Raw genomic sequence first — 20166 nt, 5'->3', positions numbered from 1 at the left:
CTGAAGTGCAAGAAGAAGAGAGGAAGGACTGTAAAGAGAGTTGTAAACTCATTCGTCCAAAAACTAGCTCACAAACCGAGACTTTCTTTCATAAACACACTCTCTTGTGCAGTTCTGCTGTTGGCGCCTTCAGTACTGTACCTTTAAATCCTGCTGATTGCTGCAGAATTTTCAGTCTCTCATACACACACCGTGCAACCAACCCAAGACTGCTGTCCTGCAGAGATCCAGGCATTTCTAAGAGCACTGCAGAAGGGTGCACACACTCACACAGTCGTAAATTTGATGTGAGCTGGAAAATACTTATTTAAAGTGTCAGTTAATTAGTGGTGCTTGCTATTACTGTTCCTCATGGATTAGGGGGTTTTCAAAACCAGTCACAGTAAGTGTTAAACCTTGGCAAATAGCAAAACCTGATCCTGTTTGTGATAGTGACATAAATGATATACCTAAAATTGTATGATTGTGCGTTTGCTATTACTTTTCAAAGAGTTAACCACCACAAATCAATGCATTAAAACACATTTAGAACTGCTTAGCAATGAGATAGAGATAACAAAAATGGAGTTAAATGTAACTGGCACTAGTTTACAAAGAATAAAACTTCTGTTCGTTTAGATATACACTACAGTTAAAATTTCCATAGTTTTGGGTCAGTAATATAAAAAAATGTAAATTATACAACTAATAAATTACAAAATAAAAAATTTAATTAAAATATTAAAACAGAAAACAGGTATTTTAAATTTAAATTTCACAATATTACTGTTTTGCTGTACTTTTGGTAAAATTAATGCTGCCTTGGTGAGTAAGAGACTTCTTTCAAAAACACTATTTTTGAAAGAGCCTAAACAGCCAATATACTAGTAATAGATATGTTAATAATCAAGTTGTTAAGAGTGAAAATTGGTCTGTAAAATAAAGTTTTACCATTGTATGATTAAATCATTTAAATGTTATTTTTATAGTAATGTTGCCCATACAACATCTCTTCCGTTTTCTTTGTACTTCCTCCTCTCCGTCCATCAGATATCCCCTTCTCTCTTCTCTTCTCTTCTCTGAAGGGTTTGATTTTGTTCTCCCTGGATGTTGCATGTTGTAATCTTTGTGTTTTGTGTTTATGTTTGTTCGTCCCTTTTTGTGCGTCTTTCGCTTTGTGTTTGTGTGTGTCTGCTTGTGCGTGTGCACATGTGTGAACCTCTTACACACTCCAGTCTGCGCTCCTTCAGCTCAGACAGGTCCAACACTCTGAACAGAAGCTCCTTCGCTCGGGACAGCATGATGATTGAAGAGATGCTGGCGCCCACCAAAGACACGGTAAGAACACCCACTCTGTGGTTTTCACTGTCTTGTTTTCATTCAGTACTGTAGCCGCTTTTCTACCGTCGGGCCAAACCGTTTTTGTACTTTACCATTTTTGCAGGCCCATATGGTACAGATATGGTTTCATTTTCCACTGTGAAGCTGATAACAGAGCTTGTAATACAAATGCATCATTCGTTGCCTTGGTAACACAAGTGTTTACAGATGGTTTGAGATGTAAATAGCAGCTGCGTTATGGAGGATGATCAGATATTTCAGTTTACTTCGCTGAAATAGCGCACTTTGCCAGCTTAAGAGAGGAAGTGCTAGTGAGACAACAAACAAGTGACCAATCCCGAGTGGTGACATCTCTGCACTCATTCTACCAACTCAGTTCAGCACTGTTAGCCAACCATACTGAGGATTTTGAGCTGAGAACTGTTTGTAATCTTGCCATGCTGAACCAAGGTCAAGTGGAAATATAACTGTAACCATTCCTTATCATTCTTAGAACAGTTCGCCGTAAAGGTGGAAAAGCGGCTGTGTTTACTCTGCATCATACTTCCTGAAAGCACAAACATTACTGTGTTGTTACAAACCCTAGTTAGTTTCCTTCATAGGCAGCATTTTAAGGCATTAAAGGTTCAAAACCTGTTTAGAAACCAAGACAAATTATGCTGCTTTTATAGTTTTAATTTTAAGGTGGCTTATCCTTAGTAATGATTCCAATCCCAGAATGCATGAAAATAAATTATATTTATAAATATTTTGAATTAGCTTTTATTTTTTATACATTTTTAGTTTTTGTTGTGCTTTTGTTATTTTCTAAGTTTTTAAATATTTCTATATATTTGTTTTAAATATTTCTATAATTTTAAGTATTCCATCTTGTTTTCAACGTAGATGTTTTATTTCAGTTTAGTTACGATTTTTTCTTGTATTTCTATATTATTCCATATTTCAAATAATTTATTTTAGCAGTTTTACTTAACAACAACACTTTACTTAAGTGTTTATAATTTATTATAAATATACTTAATTTATTCAGTAGTATACATTTCTGCCATATGGGGATTACATTGACAATCACCTCTGATTGTAATATAAAAACATGCATTTCCTGTAAATCTGCTTTGAAATGCTTTGAAATAAAGCCATAGATTTATTGTTAATTCCATTCATTGTCTGGCATTCTTCCTACAGTTGCACAAAGTCCAGTCAGGACTTTCCACAGCAGAGTAAAATGTCTTGGAATATTTGTTTTGTGTCCCATGGGGTTTATGAAAGTCTGGTCCCCTTCCACGCAGTCACAAACAAACTCCTCTGTTCTGCCCTGTGTCACATTCTCATTTCCAAATGTGCTTTTAAATAAACTCTTAGACTTGAGACTTCCGGTCTAATAAGAATTTATTTAAAGGCACTTTTAAAAATCGAAAATGCTTGACCTCGATGTGTCCTCAAACAGTTGGATAGACACTGGGAAGAAGGACAAGGAGAGAGAGAATGATGGAGAGTCAGACTTGGCTCCTGAAACTGTTAAATACTTAAAGAAAACAAAGATGTAGTTACTACTCCACTGATTTTATCTGATTCAATTTTTAATTGTTTTCATTTAGCATGTGTATCAAGCATGAAAGCCATTCACCTTAACTAAAAATAACTGTTATGAGGTCAGTATTGCGTCTAGAGTGAAGTATATGACAATGTTTCTTCTTTATGGGAACATAGAAAGAGAGAAAGTGCAGTACTGCATACTAAAGTGCTTGTTGGGCTTCATTCAAGTGTTCAATTAAGGTTTGATCAGGTAGACAGATCACTAGGTTTTGAACAACATGAGAGAAACACTTCACATTATACCTATTTTCTCTCTCTTTGCTTGGCTTCAGGGTGTATTTAAAGATATTTCCTACATGGTGGACACTCAGAATAAGGTACAGGTTGTAACTGTTAGATCATCTCTGTCCATCTTTTCCATCTTTTCATTAGACAAAAATCCAAACACTAGTTTTTTTCTCATTTATTCGCTCATCTGTATTTGTATGTTATTGTCTGTTTAGAAATACAATTTCCACCTCCATCTGCAGTGCTTATTATATGTGTATTATATATATATGTGTGCGTGTTTTATATATGGATGTGTTTACAGCATCTTGCAGTGACTCGTGAATACAACAGCGAGTGTATACGGCGGTACAGTTGGACCCCTGATACAGTGGACCACTCACATAACACTGTCTGCAGTCCTGTGCATTCTGGGTAAGAATATGTTTTTGTGTTTAGGTTGTTTAACATTAAGTATGCAAACACATTGGTAACCAAAACATTAATATTTTGATTATATATTCACTGTAATTCAAAAGTTTGGGGTTGGTGCTCCTTAATATTCTTGTGAAAACATTGACACATTTGTTTAGCATACTTAATTAATAGAACATAGAAAATTACTTATATGTGAAATATAAATATTTTGTAACATTTGTAAATATCTTAACTACAAACCCGATTCCAAAAAAGTTGGGACACTGTACAAATTGTGAGTAAAAAAGGAATGGAATAATTTACAAACCTCATAAACTTATATTTTATTCACAATAGAATATACATAATATATCAAATGTTGAAAGTGAGACTTTTTGAAATGTCATGTCAAATATTGGCCTCTTTTTGGATTTCATGAGAACTACACATTCCAAAAAAGTTGGGACAGGTTGAAATAAGAGACGAAAAGTTAAATGTACATATAAGGAACAGCTGGAGGACCAATTTGCAACTTATTAGGTCAACTGGCAACATGATTGGGTATAAAAAGAGCCTTTAAGAGTGACAGTGTCTCTCAGAAGTCAAGATGGGCAGAGGATCACTAATTCCCCCAATGCTGCGGCGGAAAATAGTGGAGCAATATCAGAAAGAAGTTTCTCAGAGAAAAATTGCAAAGAGTTTGAAGTTATCATCATCTACAGTGCATAATATCATCCAAAGATTCAGAGAATCTGGAACAATCTCTGTGCGTAAGGGTCAAGGCCGGAAAACCATACTGGATGGCTGTGATCCTCGGGCCCTTCATCACATACTGGAATGCTACTGTAATGGAAATCACAACATGGGCTCTGGAATACTTCCAGAAAATATTGTCGGTGAACACAATCCACCTTGCCATTCGCCATTGCCAGCTAAATCTCTATAGGCCAAAAAAGAAGCCATATCTAAACATGATCCAGAAGCGCAGGCATTTTCTCTGGGCCAAGGCTTATGGCGTGATATGTGTGCCTTAATCCTGAGCGGGTAATTGTAAGTTTTGAGCACAGAGAACTATATTTTGCAAGCACATTACATTATATTTTGAACAGAAATTAACAATTGCAAAAAAAATTTGTTTGAGCAAAGAAAAAATTATTCCGTGCTCAATAAATGTATTTGCTATTATCCATATTAACGTGCAGTAATAACCCCTCTCACGCTGTTTTCTCAGGTGCTCTCTCACAAACTTATTCTCTGCGCTCCTGTCAAGTCCTCTCTCTCTCTCAACCTCTTAATTCTGTGCACGCTCAACTCTTGACACACGCTCGCTCAACTTACAACAGCGTTACAAGTGTGCCACAAAATCAACCAATCGTAAAATTAAAGGTCAATTGTGATTGGCTGTTGGTCTCCAATCAAATCGCTAGTAGAACCAAAGCCTGCCTGGACCGTGTACGTTTTGATCATTTAATTTCCTATTTAGAATTCAATAACGAATATTAAAAAAAAATGCAAAGCTCTTTACATTCAGTGCATGTGATTTATCAACACCTAGTACATCTTAAAATATACAGCTCATGAAAAATAAAAGTTCCAGATGGACAAACATTAAATGCATAAACCAGTGTGAATAAACTATATCTTAAAATAAATTTGGAGGTAGGGATGGGATGGTATGAAAATTTAATATCACGATTATAGTGACTAAAATTATCACGATTATCAATATTATCACGGTTTTGTTGAAACGAGATGAAAGTGTTCAAAAATAGTTGATGCTCACACTGAAAACATTTCAGCAAGTTTTATATTTAATAATCAACAAACAACTAATAAAACAAGCAACTCTATGCACTTAATTTAAAGAAAGATTAAATTCTGTGGCATTTCCTTCCTTACAATGAAAAGTGTAGAAGCATAGAAAAGTCACTGACTTTCGCCATTCCTTCTCGAAAAAAAACAAAAAAAACATTGTGCGCTGCGCTTGCGTCAGACTGTTGCTGGCTGGACATGATTTAATAGTGAGTTATTAAAACCGCGATAATCAAACACGGTTTTAATGATAATTCATTTTTAAACGATATTACTAACCTTCAGAACATTTTATCACGGTTATCAATAAAACCGGTTATCGTCCCATCCCTATTTGGAGGTAGGTTGAAAAAGCCAGAATGGGAAGTTTTAAGTAGTTGTACAGCTTGAAGTGTGAAGTTTATTCTTGTGCACAGATATGGCATATTCATGGCAGTACACATGAAATTCATGTATTTATTTGGCATTTAAACTAATGTAAACAGAAATCCTGTCGCCCCCTCTAGTGGACATTAAGTGTTAAGGCCTTCATTGCTCAGGTAACAAAAGTCACTAGGGTTTCTTGGGAAGGTACCTCTGACCAGTTATACAGCAATGAGTCAGACGAGTCTGAAGATCTGAGCTGAATTTGGTGAAACATTAAAGTTCTAGTCGGTGTCAATTACTCTCATAATAAATAATAATAATGTTCAAATATATGTTGGCTTTCTCAAGCCCAACAAAGAGGACCAAGAAGAGAAACATAAAACTAATATTACTAATTTATTTAATACATTTAACTATATTAATTTTCACAATTATTTATTAATGTCACACACACATACCTAGTGCCTTTAGACTTAAAATACGAGAGTAATAAATGTTACAGACATATTATCATGGAACTATTTTGTCTTCTTATTGATTTTTATTTCCACTTTTTATTCAAGGAGACAGAACTATTTGCACTGTATTTACAGTGGGACAAAATTCATACAATACTATAACCTAGAAATAATTTAAAAGGGGTGACTTGCAAGTCGCAGCAGGACAAATTATGTGTCCAGCAATATCTGATTCAAATATTATGCTAATTAACAGTGAGTGGTGGTTTCAGACATTACGCACTCGTACTGATCCCTATTCTGTCTGAAAGAATGAAAAGACCGAACTGAATGCGGAGCGATTCGACCAATCAGATGAAAGCAGCATTTAAGCGCTGCCCACAAGAGCGAATTAAATATTGAAGCCATAAACCGATTTGTAAACCTCAAACAACAAAATGAGAAATCGAGCCAAAAACTCATTTTTCGTTTGTTAAACTAAACGGAAAAACAAATAAACGAACCATTTCTTGTTATTGAATTCTAAATAGGAAATGAAATTATCAAAACGTACACGGACCAGGTGGGCTTTGGTTCTACTAGCGATTTGATTGGAGACCATCAGCCAATCACAATTGACCTTTAATTTTCCGATCGGTTGATTTTTGTGGCACACTTGTAACGCTGTTGTAAGTTGAGCGAGCGTGTGTTAAGAGTTGAGCGCACACAGTTAAGAGGTTGAGAGAGAGAGAGAGGGACTTGACAGGAGCGCAGAGAAGTTTGTGAGAGAGCACCTGAGTAAACTGCGTGAGAGGGGTTATTACTGCACGTTAATATGGATAATAGCAATCAAGCAAATACATTTATTGAGCACGGAGTTGTTTTTTCTTTGCTCAAACGAATGTTGTTGTTTTTTGCGATTTGTTAATTTCTGTTCAAAATATAATGTAATGTGCTCTCTAGGACCGAACTTGCCTACCCCTGTTCTAGAACAACATATGCTCCCATCCAGACGTCATCTCTTTCAGGGAAGACCTTGCATTTTCCAACATGACAATGCAAGACTACATACTGCATCAATTACAACATCATGGCTGTGTAGAAGAAGGATCCGGGTACTGAAGTGGCCAGCCTGCAGTCCAGATCTTTCACCCATAGAAAACATTTGGCATATGATAAAGAGGAAGATGCGACAAAGATGACCTAAGACAGTTGAGCAACTAGAAGCCTGTGTTAGACAAGGATGGGACCACATTCCTATTCCTAAACTTGAGCAACTTCTCTCCTCAGTCTCCAGACGTTTGCAGACTGTTATAAAAAGAAGAGGGGATGTCACATAGTGGTAAACATGGCCTTGTCCCAACTATTTTGAGATGTGTTGATGCCATGAAATTTAAAATCAACTTATTTTCCCCTTAAAACTTTATTCCCTTAAAACCCTTAAGACTTTATTCAGCATTGTCTTCTCTTCCGTGTCTGTTGTGAGTGAGAGTTCAAAACAAAGCAGTCTGGATATCCGGTTCGCGAACGAATCATTCAGTTCACCAAATCGAACTGAATCGTTTTAAACGGTTCGCATCTCTAATACGCATTAATCCACAAATGACTTAAGCTGTTTACTTTTTTAATGTGGTTGACACTCCCTCTGAGTTCAAACAAACCAATATCCTGGAGTAATTCATGTACCCAAACAGTACACTGACTGAACTGCTGTGAAGAGAGAATTGAAGATGAACACCGAGCCGAGCCAGATAACGAACAATAGACTGACTAGTTCACGATTCAAGAACAAATCTGTGCAACTGATACTTGACTGCTATTGGCTCATTTGCTTTTGAGGGGAGGGGCTTACCGATAGGTCAATTGTATTTACAGTTACAATTTTATTTTAGAAGAAAATAAATGTGTTGTTCTGTCTGTTAGTGGCACCAAATTAATTTAATTATTCCCAGTAATCTCAATGCTAAAACGTATTGCTTCTGACCACCTAGATCTCCTAAGGGGGATTGAGCACCAAATTAGCACATTATAATGATACCTTTTCGCTTTTTTCACTTTTATTTATTTATGATTGGTGGAGGATGATTTAATCCAACAGTCTGCAAACATGATGCTGTTTTGGGCAGGCACATGAAAAACTTCCCATTGGCTTCATTGAGTTGTCTGCGTAAAGCACATTTTGATTTTCTTAAGTTCCCCCCACACTTTCTGCTACAGTGCACAAATCAGATTTTTTACATCAGCTTCATATTTTTCTTATTTGTATGTCAGCTTTTTTACCATGACAACAACTGTAATAATAAATGTTGTTATTTTTTTACCTCCTGCTTTCTGTTCTTTTTTATTTTCGTTAATTTTTCCTTTTGCAGCCCTTCCTCCCCGCTTCCTCAGTATGACTCCAGGTGAAAACTGAGTCCGGTTACATCACTCTTTCTATAGCTTTCTCTCCTGTCTTTTCTCTATATTTTTTCATCTGTCCTCTCCTGTTTCCTTAAACTCTTTTGTCTATCCTGCTCTCTGGTGTTTTATTACCTGTTTTATCTCCTCATCAGTGTAAGCACTCCTCCACACTGTGTGTTTAGCCGATCTTTGTGAAATGGACCTCATCTCATGCAGAAATCAGCAAATTCAGCACAGTCATAAAATTAATTTCAGATCACTTAATATACACACTAGTCCCACAATCAGCACATTAGGCATTTTGTAATGTTCTTCATTTCACAGTTACACATTACTTGTTAAACCTAAACCTTTTCATCAGTAAGACGGCGATATATTGAAAATGGACAGTGCATTGTATTTAAATTGATTCACTTCTCTAATTTAAGAAATTTATTATTTTTTGTGCCATCCATCAGTAATGTTCCTGATGTCTTGTGAGTGGCATATCTGATATATTAAAAATGTTTTATTAAAAATGTTATATTCTTTGAAAATAATGTGGAAAAACAATACAATTTAAAAAACATTTTAAAACTAACAATTTTAGTTCTTACATTAAACATTTTAAATTGATATTTTGTCAAAATGGTACCTTGTGGTCAGCATTTGAAAAACAAAATTGATCGAATGAATGTGAAGACTTAAACAGTGTTACAAAAAAAGTTTATTTAAAATGAAAGATGTTATTATGAACTTTTTATTCATCAACAAAATTACTTAAAATTTTAAGCAACACAACTATTTTCAACATTGATGATAATAATAATGTTTCTTCAGCACCACAACAGCATATTAGACACGGGAATGAATGACATTTTAAAATATATTAAAACAGATTTTTAAATGATAATATTATGTCTCACAACATTATTTTGGTTTATCGCTCAGGTCATACGTGTTAGGATCTCATGAATATGAAACAAACACACAGTGGCAGTGCACATGCAAATATAAATTGCATTCAGCTCACATTAACAGATAATGGGTGTTTTGGGTTTTCTGTCTTCCTGTGGAGGTGCTTTTGGTCACACTGTTGATCACTGATCACCGCTTCGAAACAATTGATCTTGGCAGTAAACAGGATATTATTTTCAGCTTTGCACAACGAGTCATGAGTACAGTGATTATGGTAATATTTTGGTAAGTCAATATTGAAGGAATCCCTTGTGTTTCCTGCTGTTGTATGAGGGACTAAATGCTGCCAGGTTTAACAGCTCGAAGCACTTTTAATTGTTTTTCCTGTGTCTTAACTAAACTGTCTCTATCTGTCTCACTTAAATGGTCTGTTCTCGCTTACTGTTTCTCCTCCTTTTGGTTTCTCCTTCGACCTTTCCTTTCTCCCCCCCCCCCTCTCTCTCTCTCACCACGTGTGTTGGGTGTACAGTGATCACAGCATGGGAATCGTCTCTCACTCATTTGTGTCTGTCTAGTGGGTAAGCGTGGTGTCCTCTTTCCCTCTTTCTCTTCCATAAATCTTTTATTCTCTTTTTGTAGGTTCCTAGTGAGTTTTATGGTGGACGCTCGGGGTGGGTCAATGAGAGGAAGTCGTCATGATGGGATGCGTATAATCATTCCACCCAGGAAGTGTCCAGCACCAACGCGAATCACCTGCCGCCTAGCAAAGAGGCACCGCCTGGCGTACCCACCTCCTATGGTGGAGGGAGAGGGCCTTGTGAGCAGGCTGGTGGAGATGGGGCCAGCCGGGGCACAGTTTTTGGGGTAAGAGTTCCTCTGTGGTGGCTTACATTATCTGTAGTTTCACAGTTAAATCAGATAAATCATGAACAAAATAATCTTGGCCTAATTGCATTAGTTTTTAACTTTTTGACAAAAATGTCAATGGGGACTGAGTTCAGATAGAGTAATGTCAGGATTTCCTTCTTAAATTCTCATCAAATTAGTCCTGAGCGCAATATGGATGGTGCAATTTCCCATCTGTTTAATGAATTCTCCCCTTATTGTCTTCATTTCATTTCAGGCCTGTGATAGTTGAAATTCCTCATTTCGGCTCCATGCGGGGAAAGGAGAGGGAGCTTATCGTCCTACGCAGTGATAATGGAGAAACCTGGAAAGAACATCATTATGACTTTAAAGTGACAGAGCTCACCTCGATCCTCAATGGCATGGATGAGGGTAATGTACTAATGACTTAACTAAAACGTCAGACTAATATGGTTTTCATTAAGCAGCTCATGGGTGTTAAATCTTTATAATATTGTTTGTTTGTATTTTCATATTTAATTACAGAGATGGACAGTCCAGCAGAGCTGGAGAAAAAACGTATTTGCCGCATCATCACAAAAGATTTCCCACAGTACTTTGCGGTGGTGTCACGCATCAAACAAGAAAGTGATTACATGGGACCAGAGGGTGGAGTCCTGAGCAGTGAGGCAGTTCCCATGGTGAAGGCTGCCTTTCCTCAGGGAGCGCTTACAAAGAAGATTCGCGTTGGACTACAGGTATGAGAACTTATCAAAAGGTTGTTGTCAAATTATGTTTGGTCTAGCTTTTGTATTAAATTATATTTATTTTATTTTGTGGAATACCTTATTAGGGAAGTTTTGTATAGAAAATTTCTGTTTATGGTTATTATCACTAATTATAAGCTATATAGATTAAAAACTGCGTGCAAGCCAGGGGCGGGTACCGGCCCCCCATGAAATTCGATTGGCCATCCCAGGTGCCCCCCCTATAAGGTGTCTTGTGATTGGTTCATTTTATGGCTAATCAGTATATAGACTCTACTGAAGTTCGCGATTCAAAGAAGTGCAGCGTCCGCTCATCGCGGATTTGGACTTTTACTTTATCAAGTGTGGGAAGTCGAGACACTAGTGATGGGAAGTTCGGATCATTATACCGACTCGGACTTTTGAGTCGCGTTCAGCAAAATGAACGAATCTTTTTTCGAGTCATTTCGTTCATTTTAGCAAAATGTAATTAAAATGTTTCGTTTTACTTCCCCAACATATCTAGTACTTACGCAAACATTGATCACACTACAAACAATACAAAACTAAAATGCTATAAAGATACAGAAAATATTAATTAATTCTTTACCTGGGTCTTCAGTCTGTGATTAACTCTCTTGTCTTCGGGTTCAAATCATTCCTTAATCACGTGACAGATCCATGCGCTATTTCTGACATTTCTGTCACTGTGTTTTTGTTACTGTTTCTTGAGGATCTGTGGTGTGTTCTTATTTTATAAATAAATAAAACCTTGTTATAAATAAAATATTGATTGACTGTCTATCAGTAAATAAACACTAGGCTATATAATAATTATAATAATCCAAGTATTTATAGCCTAGTTTGTTAATTTTTAATCCAATTTTGAGTTTGCTGGTATAATAATTGCTTTTCCTAGGCAGACTTGACAAATTGGTCTAATATATGTATAAGATGCTTGCTCAGAAAGGACATAATGACATAAATTAAAAGCAAATAACATTTTGAATCCTAAACAAGTAACACTACAGTTCTATAGTCTAATCTGAAGGGTGAACTCAAAAGACATAAATAATACAACAAGGTAATTTTTGAAGATTAGAATCCACTGTAAAAAAACAAACAAAACAATCAAAGTGATGTCGCCGTTATTGAGACGACTCGTTCTTCCCGAGTCACATTGAACGATTCGTTCAAGAACGACACATCACAAGACACCAAACAGAGAGCTGGTAGGTAACCTTTTCATGTATGGTTTAATATGTTTGTATGGTTTTCTCAGATCAATGTTTTTACTCCGTCAGGCTCTGCTCTCATTGGTCGTGGTTGATTTCAATTGAATGTTCAGTCAACGTTTAATAAAACACAATAAAAGTAAAATACGCTGGGCGCTATCAAACAATAAACAGACATGTTGATTTGCATATTTTGTATCAGTTTATTTTGTGACAGTGACCACATGGCAAGATTGCACCAAATGACAATATGCACAGAATGTTCCATAATAATAATTGTCTGGTGACAGGTTACTTGTTAATGCATGAGAGTAAGTCAGTTAGATAGTCGGTTAAATTGTCAGGCCTAACTTAGTCATTTACACATGAAATGACATGGATGCATTCTGTGCATTTCATTCACAATTTGAAATTTTTTTTTTCTGAGATTGAGAATAACAGACACACATAAGTGTTTCTTTTGAAGGCAGGGAAGAGAGCAGTGCCAAGCCATGAAAAGAAGTAAAGATATAGGGAGTTTCTTTCAAAGAAAAAAAGAAAAATTTCTTTTTCTCAAATTTAACTTAATGGATATATACAGGGATGACAAAACACTAAATTAATCAAAAATGTGCTTTATTACTGCATTTATTTACAAGTAACTTTATTCAAGTAAAAAAAAAAAAAATCAATAGGATTTACATTATATACTGTAGAATTTAGCTTTTTTTTTTTTTGGTCACTGGCGGCCACCCCATTTGGAGGCAGTGCCCCAGCATGGCCCCCCCCCCACTGAAAATGCTCTAGACACGCCCCTGGTGCAAGCCATAATGATTTTTGGTTTTCCAGTAATTTTTTTTTCGAGTCAGTTTTTTGTTCAATAGATAAGTGTAATTGATAAGTGGAATTAATTTAAGCAATTTACATAAAACTGAACTGTCTTATCATCTCAAGGGGCTCTGGGAACATTGTTTCTCTCGATCACACACATACAGACACTATAATAGAATTTTTTCTCACAGAACACAGACATAATAGCATAATAGCATCTGTTCTTTGGACAGTAACATCCAGCAGTGGTCAGGATACATTTCTTGGTAAACACCTCATAACCGTAGCATAGAAACTGAGAGTATATATGTTACACAAGAAACAAGTCAGAAGACTACAGCAATAAAAAGCTGTATACATTCCAAGGTTGATTAATTAGTTGCACATTCCTAGAGTGGTTATGCAAAATGTCCATGAGACATGAACCAAAAAAAAACTGCATTGGAGCAGAAAAATATGCCCTTTAGATGCTCTTCTGTTTTTTTTTTCTCCTGTTCATCATACCACTTTATTCTGTTTTTCTCTCAGGCTCAGCCTTTGCCAGAAGACATTGTGTGGATTATCACTGGTAACCGTGCATCCTTCAGTCCGATTGTAACCGTAGAGCCCAGAAGGAGGAAATTCCACAAGCCCATTACAATGACAATCCCTGTGCCACCCAGAGCCAAAGAGGCTGTTGCTAATGGACGCAATGGAAAACCTGCCCCCTGCCTTAGACTGCTCTGTAGCATTACAGGCACGTGAATAGTCTGTGTGTGTATTTTAAATGAAATGAGGAAAATGTCAGATTGTGATGGCTAAAAAACTGCACGTTATTTGAGATGCCCCATATGAATTTTAATTCAACATTTGTGTTTACATTGGTGTATACAGAGTTTAAAGTTTGTAAAATCTGATATAAAACATGCATTTGCAAATTATATGAAATTTCACATTAAAACCTAAAAAATCATTACGCACCCAAACAAAGTATTGTGATAAAAGGGATTCCCAACACCGATGTTCAAAACTGTTTTGTTTTTAGGTGGAACATCCCCTGCACAGTGGGAAGACATCACTGGGACCACTCCGCTCTCCTTTGTCACAGACTGTGTTTCCTTCACCACAAACGTGTCTGCCAGGTTAGTCTCAGTTGGTGTTGGAGTCAGATGCAGATTCAAATCAGGTGCTTTGGAGTGCGGGATGGGGGAGAATCTCTGCCCTAGATTAAATTATATAATTATAATCATGTTGATCTGCGCATCCACAATGTCAGATGCTGATTGAACTCAAATATGACTGCAGAATGTGGCTTGGAAGAAAAAGAGTTAGAAAAGGAAGGTTCACATTGGGTCATTAAAGAACAGACACCTTTTCTATATACATTGTGTGGAATTTGCTTATGTTTCTGCTCTGTTTGTGAGTGTCAGTTCATTACAAAAAATTTCTTAAAATCAAACATTGAAAGACCTGCATAAAATCAGAAATATGCTCAGAGTAAACCATGTTTATTCTTGTTGCAAGTAAACTTCAATTTAATATAGTTTGGACTGCGTTTTATTTTATGTGTTGTCTTCTCCAATTTGATAAGCATTTATTTCCTAAATATGCATGCTTCTATAGAATTACTTTGCTTTTTGCATTTAACATTCTCTCTATGAACATATCAGAACAGATTTGCGGCCCATTTTTGGGTTTCAAGCATCCATTGGTTTAAACATTCAGTGTTTGTTTCAGTGTTGAAGACAACTGACTAAAGATATTGTTTCTGTAACTTATATCATGTAAACATCTTAGAACCAAGGTTTTCTGTCCCATGGAGTTGTAACAGAGAAAGTAAATATTTGTGAAAATTTGAGAATTGTACAGTATTTTCCTTATTGTAGGTGAATTCTTTCCACTCCTTTTTGTAGATTTTGGTTGGCAGACTGTCAGCAAATCAGCGAGACTGTGGGTTTAGCATCTCAGCTGTACAGAGAGCTGATCTGCGTTCCTTACCTGGCCAAGTTTGTGGTGTTTGCTAAAATGATTGACCACATAGAGACCCGCTTGCGTTGCTTTTGCATGACTGACGACAAAGTCGACAAAACTCTGGAGCAGCAGGAGAACTTTGAGGAAGTGGCAAGGAGCAAAGACATTGAGGTGTGCCATTTTAACTCGCACGCTACCCTACACACACTCTTTAGACACGTTCACATAAATAATTAATGTTGAACAAACTCTAAGTGTTTGGAAACAGTGAGTCATGAGTTTGTGAGTATTCTTGTGTATATGAAGACAAAGGAAAAAAAAACATTTTCACTGTAATTCACAGACCATTTTCGTATAAACACCCACTCGCTAATATTCTCCAGTATTCAAACACAATAACCTTTCTGATCATTTACTGATACCATAGAGACATAAATATATAAATGCTAATGATTTCTCACTCATTCCTTTGTCAGATTCTGGAGGGTAAGCCCATTCATGTTGAATGCTATGGCAACATCACTCCTCTGGCAAAGAGTGGTCAGCAACTTGTCTTCAACTTCTATGCCTTCAAAGAGAACCGACTCCCATTCAATGTCAAGGTTTGACAGTGGCCTAATTCTTATATTTACACATTCCATTTACATTTAGTCATTTAGCAGACATTTTTATCCAAAGCAACTTACAAATGAGGAGAATGGAAGCAATCAAAATCAGCAAAAGAACAATGATATGCAAGTGCTATAACAAGTTCCAGTTAGCTTAACGCAGTACATGTAGCAAGGTTTTTTAAATTTATATAATAAATAAAAAGAAAACAGAATAGAGCTAGTGTTTAAGGCCTTTTTTGCCTTTGTTAATTGTATGATAAATAAAATGAAAACAAATAGATAGAATAAAAAAGATATGAAAACCTAGTGTTAGTTTTAATTAAAGAAAACAAGCAGTAAATGAATAGAGTGCAAGTTTTTTTTGGAAGAATATAATTAAAATAGAGAGTGCTAGAGTTAAGCACTCTTAAATAAATATGGAAGAGATTAGTGTTGTCAAAAGACCCGGTACTTCGGTACCAAGTGATGAAAAATGAAAATACCAAAAAATGAAAATGTCATCGTACAAGGTTTCTTTAAGTACCGGTGGTACAGAGTACCCGGTCAATCCGGTTCTTGACGCATATAGTGCTTTGATTTCCGCGAAGCAGAAAACGTGGACGGAATCTCAAAATCCAGTCATGAAAATGAAACTTACATTTTAGTATGGACAGTCACGGAATTTGTCAAAGTTAGCATAAATTAATCAAATTAAATCTCCATATGGACCAGTATCTGTAAATGTTAGGCCGCAAAACTTGGTTGAAATATGAATCCTGCATGTTCTACGCGTCTCTGTGTGAATGAATGAATGGCAGAGACGTGCGGGTTTGTTTACTACGTAGGCTGAAACGCGTGTCGCTTGCAGTAATTTCAGCATCTGCCGTCTCAATGAGGACATAAACACACAAACAACATCACCAGAACTGTTCTGAGTCACTTCACAAGCATTTTACCGTTTCATTTGAGTAAAACCAGCGTCAATTTAAAGGCATTCACGATAACCCGTCAAAATAAAAGTTCATTTTTACATAAAGGCATTGTGCTAGAAATATTACTATTATTAAGTAGAATGTATGTGATACTGCTACTACTGTTAAAACTTTTTAAAGAAATAAATCACACTATATTTCTTCCATGTTTTAATTTTAATAGCAAATCCCCTTTATTTACCAAAAAATAAAATGTTAAAATATCATTTATTAAAAGACAAATAAAATTTGGGTGAAACTTGTTTACTCTTTTCATTAATTATACTACTTGTAGAAAAACTTTAAACACAATTGTAAATAAGTAAAAAGAATGGTTTTGGATTCATCTTTAGTGATAATTTTTTTTTTTTTAATTATCATATTTTTGTGTTTTGCTTTGGTACCGAAGAGAACCGTGGATTTTCACTGGTATCGGTACCAAATACAAAAGTTTTGGTACTGTGACAACACTAGAACAGATATGTTTTTAGCCGATTCTTGAAGATGGCTAAGGACTCTGTGAAAAAAAAGTCTGTGAAAGTTATTTTGTGCCTCTTTGGGATGGCACAATGAAGTGACGTTCACTTGCAGAACGCAAGCATCTAGAGGACACATAAGTCTGAAGTAGCGAATTTAGGTAAAGGTGAGAGCCAGTGGTAGTTTTGTAGGCAAACATTAATGCCTTGAATTATTGAATTATGCGAGCAGCTATTGGTAGCCAGTGCAGATTGATAAACAGAGGTGTGACCTGCATTCTTTTTAGCTCATTAAAAATTAATCTTGCTGTCGCATTCTGGATTAATTGTAAAGGTTTGATAGAACTGGCTAGAAGACCTGCCAAGAGAGCATTGAAATAGTCCAGCCTGGACAGAACAATAACTTGAAAAAGGACTTGTGAAGCATGTTCTGAAAGAAAGGGCCTTATCTTCTTGATGGACATCTCACCTCTCCAAGATAGCTTGAAGGACCTATCTGAGAGGTAAGATTCAAACCACTGGAGTGCGGTTCCTGAGATGCCCTTTGAAACCAGGGTTGATAGGAGGATCTAGGGGATAACCATGTCAAAATCAGGGGACAGATCCAGAAAGATAAGTATTGAAGATTTGGAATCCACTCTTGCCATTCTTAGGACTTCAACAACTAAGAGCAAAGCAGTCTTGGTTGAATGTCCACTTCTGAAACCAGACTAGGATGAGATGGATTAGGATCAAGCGGACAAGTACTAGGATGATTAGAAAGGATGAGTTTGGAGACTTCTGCCTCAAAGAGTGAAGAGAAGGATGTGAATGAGTGTATGTTTGCTGGTAAAATTTTCTTGACAGATTGTGGCGTGGAAAATTGTGCACTGATGATTTTAATTTTATTAATGAAGAACATGTTAAAGTCGTCAGCTGTTAGAGTTGATAAAGGAGGAGGAGGACAAAGAATCGAGGAAAATGTTTTGAAAGGGCATGCGAGAGTTAAAATAATTGTTAATTTTGTTGTGATAGTATGACCTTTTAGCAGTAGAGACATTAGCAGAGAAGGAAGAGAGTAGTGATTGATACATATTAAGGTCAGTAGGATTTTTTGATTTTTGCCACACCCTTTCAGCAGCCATGAGCTTAGAACAATGTTCACGGAGAACATCAGACAGCCAAGGGGTAGAAGGGGTGGTACGGGCTGGCCTGGAAGACAAGGGGCAGACTGTGTCTAAACAAGATGTAAGAGTGGAGCAGAAAGTATCAGTAGCACTGTTAGCATCAAGAAATTATAACTGTTTAGGGGGAGGAGGCGAGGATGAAACCATTGCAGGTAGTCGGGAGGGTGACAGTGAGCGTAGGTCAAAAGATGACATGTGGAGGGGTATGTGTTGTGTCAGGAACTATGTTGAAGTTAAGGGTGAGGAGGAAATAATCCAAGGTGTGTAATGGCGTAACCAGAACATGATCAGTGGAGCAATGTCTTGTGTAAATAGTCCATTTGGTTACCTGATTTGTGATTAGCCATAGTTAACACTCTCTTGAGATTAAAAAAGGCATGCAAAATGTGGAAGTCTGCAGCCTGAGGTTTATCAAGGTGGATGTTGAAGTCTCCAAGCTTGACTAGGGGAGTACCATCCTTAGGAAAAATTGAGAGCAGCACATCTAATTCATCCAAGAAGTTACCTTGTGGTCATGGGGGTTGATAAACAAATACAAAATGGATTTTAAAAGGTTGGGTAATAGTGACTGAATGTGATTTGAATGAGCTGTCAATACCCAGAAAGGGTAAATAAATACATTTCCAATCATTAGAGATAAGCAGACCAGTACCTCCAACTCTTCCAGTCAGATGGAAAGTGTTGGAAAATTAGAAATTATTGAAGAGTGCTGCAGGTGTAGCAGTGTCCTCTGGTTTGATCCAGGTCTCTGTCTGGGCCATGAGGTTTAGTCATGAATGACTAGAAATAGATGTAATGAAATCTGCTTTGTTTATTGAATACTGAAAATTCCAGAGACCAATAGTAGAGTTGATGGTCTTTACACTCTTCGGCCTTCACACGAGGGCTGCCGTGACCACTGCTATGGTATACTAACCTTTTTTTATACGTTTGACAAAAGGAAATGAATTCAGCTGAACACACTTTACTGTTTATCACAACAATGGTCTAAGCAAGCGCACAACACTGACAAGGTGTGCGATAGAGTACGAGACCAAACGCAACTTCAGCACGTATCAATACAGTAAACAAAACAAGCGTTTCCTAGCAACGACAACTGAGCTAAACACTTATGAGACAAATAAATACATTTACGATCTGATTTTAACTTCCCCTGATTGACTGCTTCTCTCAAAGAGTATTTCTTTACACTGTCTTTTGCTAGCGCTTGAACACACTTTACTGTTTATCACAACAAAGGCTAAGCAAGTGCACGACACTGACAAGGTATGCGATAGAGATAAATAATAATTCTTCCAGCTATTAATGAATTTTTTTCATTAGTTAATGCCACCTTATGTCATTCTAAACATGCATAAGTTTCGTTCCTATGTTGAACACAAAAGAAGATATTTTAAAGTACTTTGAGAACCAAACAGGTGTTGGTCCCCATTGACTTCCATAGTAGGGAAAGAAATACAATGGAAGTCAATGGGGACCATCAACTGTTTGATTAGCATCATTCTTCATAATATATTTTATTTATGGTCAACATAAGAAAGAAACTAATACAGGTTTGGAACAACATTAGGGTGAGTAAATGGTGACAAAATTAAATTTTTTACGTGAATTAATCCTTTAAGTATGCACAAATAGAATTTCAGTAAACAGGTATTTTCAAGTAAACCAGCTGAGAAGTTAAATCTGAACATTGAAATTAAATGCAAAAGTTATATTTACCCTATTGATATGTTTTTGTTTTTTTTCTGTGTTGCACTGGCAGATGTAACAAATGTCTCGAATATTATATTGATACTTAGCAATGTGGATGCAGCATCACACAAATTTTTTTTTTTTTTTTTTTTGGTTACCAGTGCCACTGAAAAATGCTCTATTCATAGTCAGCCATAAATTATATATTCCATGAACAAAAGTGTCCTATAAC

General features: G+C 36.4%; 1 protein-coding gene across 12 annotated transcripts in view; it reads left to right on the top strand.

The window, feature by feature from the left end:
* Positions 1-20166, top strand: part of ank3a (ankyrin 3a) — an 88668-nt gene that overhangs the window by 49203 nt on the left and 19299 nt on the right. For 9 of the 12 annotated variants that reach the window (XR_009424999.1, XM_059520164.1, XM_059520165.1 and 6 more), the window contains 11 exons: positions 1215-1317; positions 3189-3233; positions 3449-3558; positions 8525-8557; positions 10092-10316; positions 10576-10730; positions 10845-11056; positions 13618-13825; positions 14114-14210; positions 14982-15210; positions 15516-15641. Coding sequence is in view for 11 of the 12 variants with exons in the window: in XM_059520164.1 (XP_059376147.1) it covers positions 1215-1317; positions 3189-3233; positions 3449-3558; positions 8525-8557; positions 10092-10316; positions 10576-10730; positions 10845-11056; positions 13618-13825; positions 14114-14210; positions 14982-15210; positions 15516-15641 (1543 nt within the window). In the remaining variant the exon portion in view is untranslated. The remainder of the gene's footprint in view (positions 1-1214; positions 1318-3188; positions 3234-3448; positions 3559-8524; positions 8558-10091; positions 10317-10575; positions 10731-10844; positions 11057-13617; positions 13826-14113; positions 14211-14981; positions 15211-15515; positions 15642-20166) is intronic. The other 3 variants (XM_059520160.1, XM_059520162.1, XM_059520170.1) reach the window with 3 other exon arrangements.

The sequence above is a fragment of the Carassius carassius genome, chromosome 32 (assembly GCF_963082965.1).
Source record: "Carassius carassius chromosome 32, fCarCar2.1, whole genome shotgun sequence".
Lineage (NCBI taxonomy): Eukaryota > Metazoa > Chordata > Actinopteri > Cypriniformes > Cyprinidae > Carassius > Carassius carassius.
Note: the sequence above shows the minus strand (reverse complement) of the source record. Positions and strands in the feature narration are given on the sequence as shown.